General features: G+C 50.3%; 1 protein-coding gene across 6 annotated transcripts in view; it reads right to left on the reverse strand.

Annotated features, from left to right (window-relative positions):
• Positions 1-8,907: 8,907 nt before the first annotated feature.
• MARK3 (microtubule affinity regulating kinase 3) overlaps positions 8,908-12,477 on the reverse strand; it is a 136,598-nt gene continuing 133,028 nt past the window's right edge. For 4 of the 6 annotated variants that reach the window (XM_037831770.1, XM_037831773.1, XM_037831768.1 and 1 more), the window contains 2 exons: positions 11,738-11,782; positions 8,908-9,452 (listed from right to left, as the gene is read on the reverse strand). In XM_037831770.1, the coding sequence (XP_037687698.1) occupies positions 9,107-9,452; positions 11,738-11,782 (391 nt within the window). In that variant the 3' untranslated portion in view covers positions 8,908-9,106. The remainder of the gene's footprint in view (positions 9,453-11,737; positions 11,783-12,477) is intronic. The other 2 variants (XM_037831771.1, XM_037831772.1) reach the window with 1 other exon arrangement.

Here is a 12,477-nt window from a genome sequence, read left to right on the forward strand (position 1 = left end):
TACCGGTTTCTAAGTCTGCCTGGAGACTTTCCAGGGGTCCACTCACAACGTCTGGGCTCATCCCACCTTTCTCCCCAAACCCATCTTTGTGTATTACTTGGCTGAAGACATAAAGTAAAAAAACTGCTTGATTTCAGAAGCCCTGACCTTCCCCACCCTGCTCAGGGTTGGGGACTTATAACTTTAAGGCCTGACTTAAATAACTAACGTTCGATCCAAAAAAGATAAAAGTACTACCACCAGCTGCTCATGTTGAGTCTCTGTGGCAGACTTCTGCTTGTCTCCCAGCAGCTATTTTTCCTTCTGCTTTTGTAACACCACCCTGGTTTCCAGCTTGGCATGTGGTTGCCCAACTAGAAGAGCACTTCCAAGACTCCCTCGCAGGTAGGTGTAGCCATGAGATGAAACCCGGGTCAACAATACATAAACCAAAGTATTTCCCAATACTTCCAAAGAGGGAAGGAGTGTGCCTTTCTCCCTTTTCTCCATCCATTTGGGATGTATGGCTGGCACTCCAGCAGCCATCTTGGAATATGAGGACAAGGCCAATGCTAAGCGTGGCCGAGTGGAATGCACATCTGTCACTTTCACTTAATGTGGTACAAACAGGTGTGATGCCCAGAACCACTCCTGGCTTGGTGGTGGGGAGTGGGGCCGGGACCCTCCTCTGCCATTTAACCCCCATTACGTCCCAGCAGGGGCCTGGCCCAGTGCTGGCTGATCTGCTCCTGAACCCCACAGGCTCCGTACTGAATCTCTCCAGGAATTGAGGTGGCTGGAGAAACAGCTGCAGAAAGTCAGCCCGGCTTTTGGCATCACTCAGAATGGCACAAGCAGGAAGGGGGTCCAGGGAGAGATCAGACCGATGGCCGTGACAACAACGCCTCCAGAACTTTTATTTGTCCCCTGTCCCCTCCACGGCCTAGTCCCTGCTTCCCACAGTATGACCTGCCTGCCCTAAGCCTGGGGCCCTATGCCCTGATCTCATCCCTCGCAGGGAAGCCTTTCTGCCTGCCCCAGCCCTCCTTTCAGGAAGGACCCTGGTCCTCACCCATCACCCTCTTCAGGGCTGGACCCATCGTTGGTGCAGGTGGTCTATGTTAACACGTGCTGAGATTACTATTCCAAAAATACTCAGCAAAAAACAAAAACTCCCATTAAAACTCAAGGGAAAACTCATTTTCTCAATGATTTTAATCCACTGACTGCCCTAGTAGCACCTGGAATGCACCACACGTCTGTAGGACACAGTGAAGGTGACGTGTCGGCCATCGTGAGACGGTCGCCCTGGGCTTGGTGGAGCCTCCTGGGGAGGCATGCTTGCTGCACCTGTCACGCCCGAAGCGCGCGCTTCCTCCAGACGAGGCAGGAGTGCGGTGCTGGCGGCTTCCCTCTACCCTCCTGGCCTTGTGGACTCAGAGAACATGCATTTGCTCTTTTTCGGCCCAAGTCGTGGTGTTTTGGTTCAATTTATTAACGACATGCTAACAGGAAATACACAGCAAATGTGCCCTACACACTCCACGGTAGCAGGACAAAAGGAATGTGGCATGGCCACTCCCGGCTGACGTCTGAGAGGCCGTGAGACAAGCGCCCACGGACGGGCGGGAGGCAGGGGTGCAGGGGCAGCTGAGCCGGGCAGAGCAGCAGATGTGGCCAGTGGCTGCAGCGGGAGGATCGGCAGGAGAAGTCCCAGCGCACAGCAGCACACTAGGGGACAGGGATGGGGACGGGTGGGGGGCTGGTGGCCTGGCTCTCCAGGGCCTCCTAGTGCCACGGTGGGGAACATGGCTGCTCTGTGAATGTCACTAGGAGATGGGTGAGGCAATTCAGGGCAGGCCTGGCTCCAGAAGAGCACCTCGCACAGGTGGTGCCCCCACGCACGCCACTTCCCCCCTATCTCGGGGCCTGTCAATCCCCTTGCAGCCGGGGCCCAGAACATATTGTGTCTGACTGGCAGCCAGAGAACTCCACCCTGTGACACTCTGGACCTGCGGCCCCTAACAGAGGCTGCCACCTGAGACCCACCGGGTGGGAGGGCAACAACAGCGACAAGACCTTACTTGGGTGTCCAGGGATGCGCCAGCCCAGCCATGTCCCCCATGCCCAGTCTGTGACTGTGTTTGCTCATGCTGCCCTTCCTTCCACCGCGCAGTCTCGGGTGTGACCTGTCCTCTGCAAAGCTGCCCCCACCCCCCACCTGGACTGGACGTCTCCCTTCAGCCTCAAGTGCTGGTGTCCCTTCACGCCACACTGGCCGCACTCGGCTGTGTGACTGCGTGCAGGTCCCTCTCCTCTCCGTGAGCCTGTGAGCTGCTCAAGGACGGGGGCTTCACCTTGTTTGTGTATCCCAAGACCCAGCACAGGGTCAGGCAGAGTGGCTGCCCCATCCCACCTGCAAAAATATGCCTGTCGATAAACATAGGAAGAAAGAAACAACAATAGGACTTGTTGTGTTGCCCTGAAACATCTGAAAAGAACTGTGGCAATTTGACATGGAGAAGCAAAAATTCAGGGAGAGAACACAATTTTAATCTTCACATATTTGAGCCTTGACTTGTCAAAGCTCCCAAGAACAGAGACCATTTGCTGGGATGGTGCAAGAAGCCAGTGGGCATCAGGGAAATGAAGGCCACCAGAACCCTGCCCAGACCCTACCGGCGGGCATCCTGGCAAAGAGGGACTCCAGAAGTTGGCGAAGCTCTTGAAGAGCAACTGTATACTTCCCTCCTGCTGGAGAGAGAGATTCTAGAACGATGGTTTAAAGTAACTCTTAGAGATGGAGCAAGTGGGTGGGATGTAGAGAGAGTGCAGGGAACTGCAAAAGGCACTGGTGGGGTGGGCTGGGAGAGCCTCAGTGGGGTTAGTCATCTCTTCCCAGGGACATTCCTCCAAGCCCCTGTTTACCAACCACTTGATAAAAGAACACTTACTTTACCAAAGCCAGAAACCACTGGAATGAATATCTAAGGAGCTGGAAAAGAAGAGAGACGCTTCCAATCTGTAACCAACCTGCCCCAAAAAGCAAACAGCAACAAAAAAATCCCCTCCTCTCCAGCCTTCGTCTCAGCAAGCGGAGGTTGAGTCTGGACTGCCTGTGACCCCCAAGGACCAGTCTTCTCACCCTCCCTGGAAGCACGAGGCTGTTGACCACTGGACTGCCTCCGCAAGGCTCAGCTCGTCTGGCGCCGCTTGACAAAGAGCTCGGGACTGAGGACTGCAGTTCAGGCCACTGGGATGTCCTCTCCAAGAGCTCTTCTCACACTGCTGCCAAGTCTCAGGCCGCTGTTCTCTTAATGGGCTGAAACTTGGACACTCCATGGCCTGTGAGTCTCTTTGCAGGGGTGGGGCACAGACCAGGGTGCTAGGCCCCGAAGTTTCAAATCCAATGGCAGCTGGTGCTGGCCTGAGGCAGGGCCCACCTGTGTAAATCCAGAGCTCTCACTGTGAGGCCTCGCCTGGTCTGTACCCCAACACGAGCCCAGTGACCAGAGAGGCATCAGCCGCAGAGACGGCACAGGGCAGCACACCCCACCACGTCCCAGCCTTGGAGCCTCATTGTCTCTGTCAACAGTAAGGGCCCTAAGGGCTGCTGGAGACCAAAGAGGATGTGCCACAAACCAAAATGTGCCCCCCCCCCCCCCACAGCCACTGCCTGTCCTCTCCCTGGGCCTTCTGGGCTGGGGGGCAACTGTGGGATCCTCAGGAACAGTGTTGACCACAAACCACTAAAGCTGCCTTGCCCTTTCTAGATAACTCATGCCTGCTTCAATTTTTTTTTTTTTTAAACAAATACTTATTTTGTATGTTGCGCCAGGCACTATTCTAGCAATCTGCAACACAAGGAAACAACGGACTAAGATTCCCACCCTATGGGGCTTACATTCTAGTTAGGGAGAGGGAAGGGAAGACACAGTAGTCAGATGTGTAATCCGTCTGACTATTAGCATGACAGGGGCTACAGGTGGTGAAAAGGCAGACACTGGGCAAGGGGCCTGGGGGTGCCGGTTGCAGTTTAAATGGAACTACCAGGGCTGCCTCTCTGAGGAGGAGACACGAGCAAGAAGCCTGACAGAGGGAAGGGGCCTGTCCCTCCGCCCAGCCCCAGGCAGTTCTCACACCAGGCTCATGCCTCCTTGTCACCGGGGAGCATCTGCAACGCCCTGGGCCAGGAAGGAGAGGCAGCACAAGCACGTAAGCTTTCCTGAGAGCAGGTTCTGAGACGTGCTGAGGTTGGTCCTGGAACTCTACCTTACAAATAGAAAAACCTTCCTTATCAAGCCTCAGCTTGGTGAACAGTATCTTCTCCAGAAAGCCAAGGAATACACAGCTCAAGGACCACAGTACCCTGGGTTAAGTTGGGAGGGGAAGAAAAGAGGGTTAGCTTTTCTCATCACTTAGTTTCCGTATTAGCCAATCTCTCCTTCCACATGCTCTGCTTTGCACGTACCCTTGCAGTGAACAATCCTGAGTGAGGTAGTATTTTTATTATCCTGATTTTATAGAGGAGGCAAGGAAAGCTTAGAAGGGTTAAGGAGTTTCCCAAGGTCACAAAGCCAGAGTGTGGACACTGGGTTGCCTGGTGCAGAGCTGACATTCTCAGTCCCCAGGCTAGCTGTGCAGTTCACTGGAAACACCACCTCACTGTCATCTGGATGAAACAAATCCTAAGAGGCCCTGTTTTGAAGTGAAACCCACCCCCCACTGGCCCCACAGCCACCCTGAGCCTGCTGCAGTAACTCTAGTGGGGAGCTCAGCACCTTGTGTGTAGCCAGGGCTTCACCTCCCAGCAAAGTGCTTTCTTACTGAGTTCACCCAGGGCTCCTTGCAATGTCCACTCGGATATAAGTTCTGCTTTCTAGGCCACCCTTTCCGCTCTCAGAGTGTGACCCTGACATGAAGAAAGATCTCAGGCACTTGTGTACCATCTCCTCCATTTCTCTACTTCCCCAAACTCAACCCATCACTTTTGATTGCTTCTCTGGGGACAGCTTTCTCATCATACTGGTTTCCCTTCCTCCCCAGGGACACTACATAGCCCCACAGGCCTGGCCTGAAAGCTTCAGCTCCGTGACCTCCACTGAGCAAAGCTCACTGTGGGGGCTGCCTGCCATGCTGGGAGGCTCTCACAACACCTGGCAAGGACTGCCCCTGAGGAAAGGTCAACTGTGCCTGGGTTTTGGTCTTTCAAAGTTGAAAAACCAAAGAACCATTTAAAAATAGCTGTGACTTGGTCTTCATCTCCTCTTCCTCCTCTGAGGGCATCTGAGCACTGCTCAAGGGGAAGGAGTCACACCTGGCCTCACCTGTGCACTGGCAGATGCATCACTTCATTCATTCCACTCCCCACCCCACCCCATTTAAAGGTGGGTCCCTGAGCTAAGGGCTCCCAAGGGAAACAAGCAATTAAAGAACAAAAACAAAAACAAGTTCTGAGCACCCCAATCCCAGGCGTCCTCCTTCTCCACATTTTCAAAGCCACACTTGTCTGAGACATCCCAGGAGATGGGGATGCTGCCCTCATGGAAGCGGCAAACTGTACTGCAGATTCCAAAGACCATGACGCAAGATCACCCACAGAAAAGGAACTGCGCAGGACAGGATATTCCAAGTTACTGTTTCCATAGCAACAGCAACTTGTTCATAAGGCCTAGGTTCTGGGATTTTTCTTTTAATCATCATCATTGGTAAGCTTTTGGAGAAACCTATGCTGTGAAAATGATCACACTTGTGCTTCTACAAGTCATCATGTTTCTGTAACAGCTTTTGCACGGGTCTTCACTTTTAGAAAGGAAAGGGTGCCCTGAGAACATTTGCAGGAATGTTGTTTGGTGTCACGGATCTGCCTGGCCGGGAAGGAAGTCAGCACCAACTAGCATGGCAACCTTATTTTCAGGATTGGAACAGGTTCCTGTTGTTGAGTAAATGGGACAGGCAGCCGCCCGACACTGCCAGGTGCCCCACCACACCCGAAGACGGACTCCAGGGGGACGAGCGAGGGGAAGCTTGGCACTGCCTTTGTGCCCGAAATGATTTTCAATTACTCCTGAATATTCCCTTTCCCAACGTTACGGTAGGCAGAATAAAAACATATTCTGAGAATGTTGGTTTAAAGGCAGGGCAGGGGCCCTCAGTGACAGAGAAGCTTTCATGTCTCTACCTCGATAAAGGTAGCAAGATCTGTGTCACCACTCAAGTCAAACCAACAGCAATTAGTAGCATAGCCTTTTAAATATAAACAACTCAGAACACCTCTGTCTTGCAGACACGCCTCTTTCTCATTTCACCATAACTTATTAAAAAGTGTGGTGGTTTCATCAGTGTATGTGGTAAATGAATTTCTCTTAAAGGAGCTTAACTGCTAGTATTCAACTTGTCCTTTAGAGCATAAATATATAAAACAATTCAAAATGTGTCCCAGACATAAAGATAAAAAAGAAGGAAATAACATGCTGCCAAATCTTTGGCCAGGCTCTGATTCATCTCTGCAAAATTCTGCAGGGTAATTATGCACAGGAACCTGACATGAGTGAATTTCTGGGGTAGGAATTTTAACAAGCCAAGCCTCATGTTCATGGATTTCCCCACACAGCTCCCAAGCATCTGCTGTGGAGTAAGCAGTTTACCACAGAAAGTCAGTCTCCCCTCCAGCTCCCTGTAGGACCCTGCCTAGCAGAAGGGCAGTGGCAGCGATGCCAAAAGAAGAGAAAGAGGCCCATGTGCACACAGGTGGAAAGATACTTGGCTTCTCCTGGTCTGGTTGGCTTTGTGATGTTTTAACAGGGTGTAAAAACAGCTCGCACCACACATAAAGGCCAGGGCGAGTGCCATCTCTGCTAGCAGATCGCATGCTGAGCTCATTTCAGAACTCTGAGTGAAAGGAAGTGGGTCTGGAGAGGGAAGTCAATGTCTCCAGTGAAAGGGGGGGTGGGGCGGGCAGGGGAGTTACTGTTTTAATACAGTAGGTTTGAACCATACAGTGAGGCGAAAATGATACTCTTCACTCTCAGGTCAAAGGGCAAATGGCCTGTCCACATTTGACAGCTGGTCCTGCCATGCTCCGTTTCTGCCATGGCCCCAGGAGCCCCAACGCAGCCTGTGTTCTCCCCACCCTGCCCATCTCCCTCCAGTCTCAGCCTCTCCCACCTCCTGGCTTATCCATCTGACTGTCCGTTTGGTATCTAAAGGCACCTTGAACTCAGCAGGCCCAAACCCAATCTCCTAATCTACTTCCCCTCCACCCCCAGACTTCTCCACCAGCAACCTTCCCCATTTCAACTGACAACAATTCCATCCGTTCTGCTGCTGTGGCCAAACTCTGTAAAGCTCCATCTGGCTCTCCTCTTTTCTGCTCACCCCACATCCAATTCAAGTGCAAATGCAATCTACCCTGTTTTCAAACCATGTCCAGAATCCAACCACAGACTGCGCCTTCCCCACCCTTGTCCCAAGCCAGCATCCTCTCTTGTCTATGCTACTGCCAACAACCTCCAAACAGCTTTCTCGACTTCTCCTGGCTCCCTATAATCAATTCTTAACATGGCTGCCAGAGCAATCATCTGAAAACCTAACTGAGAGCATGCCATGCTTTTGTTCAAACCCTGCCCCCTAACCTCACCCTCACCGCCTTGTCTCCCAGAGTAAATGGCAAGCCTTTGCAATGGCCAACAAGGCCCTGTGACGGCATCTCCTCACCTCCTGCTGCCCCAGACCCACAGGCAGGCCCTGGGCCTCTGCAGATGCCGCTCTCCCGAAGTCTGCACAGCTGCCTCCCTCACAGTCAGCTCTTGGCTCCAGAACCACAACCCCATCAGTCGCCCTATGTAACATGGCAACCTGCCAGTGCCTGAGTGCTGGGCACTGCTTACCCCACCTGGTGATGTTTTTCGTGGCACTGACCGTCTTCTTCCATACTAGATAAGTTACTTACTTATCACTGTTTACCGACTGCCATCCCGTTAAAGCCAGCAGGGATCCCTGCTGAATGAATGACGACGGTCTGTCCAGACTGCCACACTTTGAACAACAAAAAAACCCCATTACCCAAAACAGCATACCAATCAATGTGACAATTTCCCCATTTGATTAGAGCATCAAACCATTTGATGAAGTCATAACCTTTTGGGGAAAAGCTGTAGATATGATTCATGTACTGGATCACAAAAAACACGAGAGAGGAAAATTACATACTTGATGGAGAACAAACCCAGAACCGTCAAGACCTGGTGTTTCTCCACAGAGGGCACGCTTCAGCTGCCAGCCATTCCTGATTCCCTGCCTTCTCAAGTCAATAGGAGGGTCGTCTTCTCATTTTATTGCCTTTGGGGAAAAAAGATGCTAGCAATTACAAAATGTTGAGATCTGTGCTAAGGACAAAGTGGCCCCAGCCCTTCATACACTTCCCATTTGCTTTTGTTCAACTTGGTGATAGAAGAGAAACACAGTTTTAGTGATTGCCTTCATCTGAGTCTTAAACACAGTATTAGGAGACAATGCAAGATTTTACTGAGAAAAAGTGAATTTTTAATTATTTTGTGCATCTACTTAGAAAAACACACAGAGGCAATGTTCACAACTATAAATTTAAACCTTTTGCACTAAAAAAAAAAAAACAAAACACAAAACAACAAAAACAAACACAAAACCACAGGCATGAACTGTAAACCTGTATTATCACCTAAGTAATTCTTAGTAGTAATTCAGTATTTCCCCCCTTGGCAATTTCAATGTTTTAGCACCAAATGATCTCCCACAGAGGTACTAGTAACTCTGGCTGCCAGTGTAAGGGTGTGGCCCCCACAAACACCGCGTCACACGCACACTGCCCACCTCACACAGACAGGAGGCAGCTCACTGAGACGGGGCCACACGCTGACTTTCAGGGCAGGGGAAAGAAGACAGAGGGCACACGTGTCACACAGCTTTAATGTAGTGCATTTATATAAAAAAGGCCAGCTTTCGCTCCCAGGTGTGCGCTCATTCTCATACTTTAATATCATGATTTAGAAGATGCAGACGTTATTGCCTAAATATTATTCTATACATTTCCACTGGTGTTCAGGAAAACACTTGAAATTGCTACTTAATTTACACCATAATTACTGGGTTACAGCTTTAGCTCGTTGGCAATTTTGGAAGCAATATTTTTGAAAGCTATGGACGTCCCTGATATCCGTTTAAACCGGACCCCATTCAGAGACAGTCTTGGCAGTTTGCACACCTCCATCTCCCACTGCACCAGGTTTTCTGCATGCCCGTCGCCATGGACACAGAAGAGTAAGAAACGCTCTCTCTGTTCGTAGTCACAGTTATTGGCATCCAGGACTTTGCGAATTTCCCGCATCATGTCATTGGGATCCATGGAACTAGTGGTTTTCATGCTCCAGGTAAAGCGCAGGGAACGAGGTTTTGCTTCTTTGTTTTCATCCTTTTGCTCGGCAGATACATTGCGACTGAAATGCACAGTAGCAGGTTTATTTTTAATTGGGCAGGAAAATCAACCTTTTCTACTCTAGCTAGTGCAACAACCAACATCTTCAATAGAGCACATCTAGTAACTGACCTATTTTCCCTGCAAATGCACGTTTAGTAACCTGTTCCTTCAGAAGAATATACACCTACCCCACCCCATCTCCCAACCCCCCCAAATCATAAACCACACACAACAGCTCGGGAAGGAGAGGTGTTAACAGACCAGCCGCCGCCTCTGGTTGCCCACAGTTTCTTTTTTCTGCTACCACAATTTCCCTTTTTAATTCACTCACTATAACCTGTACTGTTCACTGCTACTCAGGATTAGGTGATTCAGTGCCCACTTCCCCTGCAAATGGCTTGGGTGGAGATACACATCGGAGAGCGCCAGATGCTGACTATACAGCCTAGTGTGGGGACAGGTCACTCTCTGTCACCTACCTTCACTCATCCTAATTCTTTTCCTTCTCTCCATTTTTCTAATCTGAACTTCCAATTTTAGTTCAAAGGCAATTCTTAGATGACATTATCTTATCACTGCAATATACAGAAACATGAAATGTTAAAGTGCAGCTGTCTCCTGAGGATTGCAGTGGCCCCACTTGACGGCTATGTGCGTGGGGTCATCACAAAGTGTGAGCTCCAAAAACAGAGCACCTATTCTCTTCCCATTTCTTGGCATTTAATCATTATTGCTACAAACTGTTATTTGCACTTCCACGTGTGTGTATCTGGATGTCTCCATGAAGACTGTGCGCACGCGCACCTAACACTCTTGTGCGTTACAAACACCCAATATATATACACATCTAATCCTATGGCAAATCCATCCAGCACTGGGTGGTCCATGGGTTCCCCTAGGCATACAGTGCTCCCCATCACCAACCTGTTCACATCCATCAAAAGCGGTTAGAAGCTTCCCATGTATAAAATGCTGTGAGACACTTGAGTGGGTTATAAAAATGAGCAGAAGCTCTCAGAACTAAGGTGGGGTTGAAAGGAAACAGCAGTAGCACAGGAAAAGTTATGAGCAGTACACTAGAGGGTCACAGGAGAGCAGGATGACGAGGAAGTGGCTTCCTGGAGGAGGGGGCATCTGGAAAGAGCACTAGGAAGAGCCCATGGGCTTTCAACAAAATACGATGGAGGTAAGGGGAGGGGAGGAGAGTTTTAGTTTTGTTTTGAGTGAGGGAATACAGTAACCAAAGGCAAGGACGCAGGTGAGCACAGGATAAGTTTAGGGGCACGATGAAGTGCACAAACTGACTAGAACCGGAGGACAGCATCGTCACTGTGACAGCTGCTGGCACTCACTGAGCACATGCCTGGAGGCCCAGCGCCAGGGCTTTATTTGTACTGTCTGGCCTGATCCTCACAGGACCAGGAGGTAGGTCCTACTATGGACAGGAAAACACTTGGGACAGTTGGAGAGCCTGCTCAGGCTTGGAGGCAGTGGGACTGGGATGCGCTTACCACACACTCAGCCTAACCGGGGCAGTGGAAGCTGGGGTTGCTAAGGCCACTCGCACCATGGCATGCAGGCCCTCGAATGGATGTGATTTGTCAGGCAATGGGTGCTGAATGAGAATTACTTTCATTCAGAAATAATATGATCAGAGCTGTGCTTTAGAAAGACTAGCAAGAGAGCAAATGGGATAAAAAGGAGCTGAACCAGCATGGTGGCAACTGGTGTGACAAACGGCATCAGTGGAGGAGATCCAGAACACAGAGTCCTAAAGCCCCTCTGGTGACCCCCCCCCCAAACACCTGCAATAACAGTTATTCAAAATTCAAAACATCCTATTAGAATAATCATTCTTAAAAAACAAAGCTAATTTGAAATATGAAAATTCCATTAAATGTTCTGCTTTTACTCCTTGGCAGCGATGGGTCAAGGGCTTCTTGCTACCCGTGCTCCTACGCCTCACAAAGCTTGCTTCGGGCTGTAACCCCGGGCAGGAAGGTGGAAGCCACCCAGGACCCAGAGTTCGTAAAGGGAACTCAGCCACAGCGCGCGGGCGCCCTCCCGTGGCCGAGCAGGGAGTGGCGTGGCCTCGAGAGCCAGGCCCACAGGCCCAGGCCCAGGCCCAGCCAAGGCACTTCTCTCTCCCAGCTGAGTGCTGTGTTACCTCCGTCAAGGCAGGCTTCACCAAGACACCTACACTGAGCAGCAATGACGCAGAACATTCAGAAAAGAGTGTTGCCTCTGCCACAGAAACAAAGTAAATACTTAAAAAACATTTAAAATAAAAGTCATTTCCCTCACCTGGAGCCCTCATATCTCCCGTTCCTCTCATATTCAGTTGGAAGCCTCAATGAAGAGGTAGAAGCAAAGAGAGTGGGAAAGAGAAAAGAAATCTTACACACCGATACATGACCACCCACACATGAACACACAAACATCATAAGGTGAACACTGTGGGGCTCGTCAGCCCTTCCCCGCAGTCTGGCCGGAGCCGGCTGCACCAGGCCTCCGCCTGCGATGGGCATCCCTCCCGAGTGAGCCCACGCCAGCCTGAGACGGGGGTCCCTCAGGCTCTGTACCCACCCTCCACAGTTTAAAAAGGCAACAAGGCTATCAGTTAAATTCTACATTCGATTACAAAGGTTTCTGTCCAAAGAGAAATTTGGCAACTGGGAAGGTCAATTAAAAAAAAAAAAAAAAAATCCTGCAGTAGAATTCCAACAGGAAGAAAGCCCTGCCCCACAGTTTCTGAGAAGCAGCTCAGCCAGGAAAGTTTGCAGTGACCCTCTGGTGTCACAGACGTGAAGTACAGCAGCCCGGCCCTCTGGGGAGAGCTGAGGGACCAGGGTGTGAGGGGACCTGAGCGGAGCTGTCCTGCCTCAGAAGGCTGAATGCTGAGACAGTGAGCAACATTTTTGATTCCTTGACTGTCGTAACAAAAAACCATCTATATCAATTACAAACAACAGTTACTTTACAGTGGTTTAAGTAAAAATAATGAGACCTTTCTTCAGTGTTTGATGGAAAAGTGGCTTTTAGAT

Source organism: Choloepus didactylus, chromosome 4, assembly GCF_015220235.1.
Source record: "Choloepus didactylus isolate mChoDid1 chromosome 4, mChoDid1.pri, whole genome shotgun sequence".
Classification (NCBI taxonomy): Eukaryota; Metazoa; Chordata; class Mammalia; order Pilosa; family Megalonychidae; genus Choloepus; species Choloepus didactylus.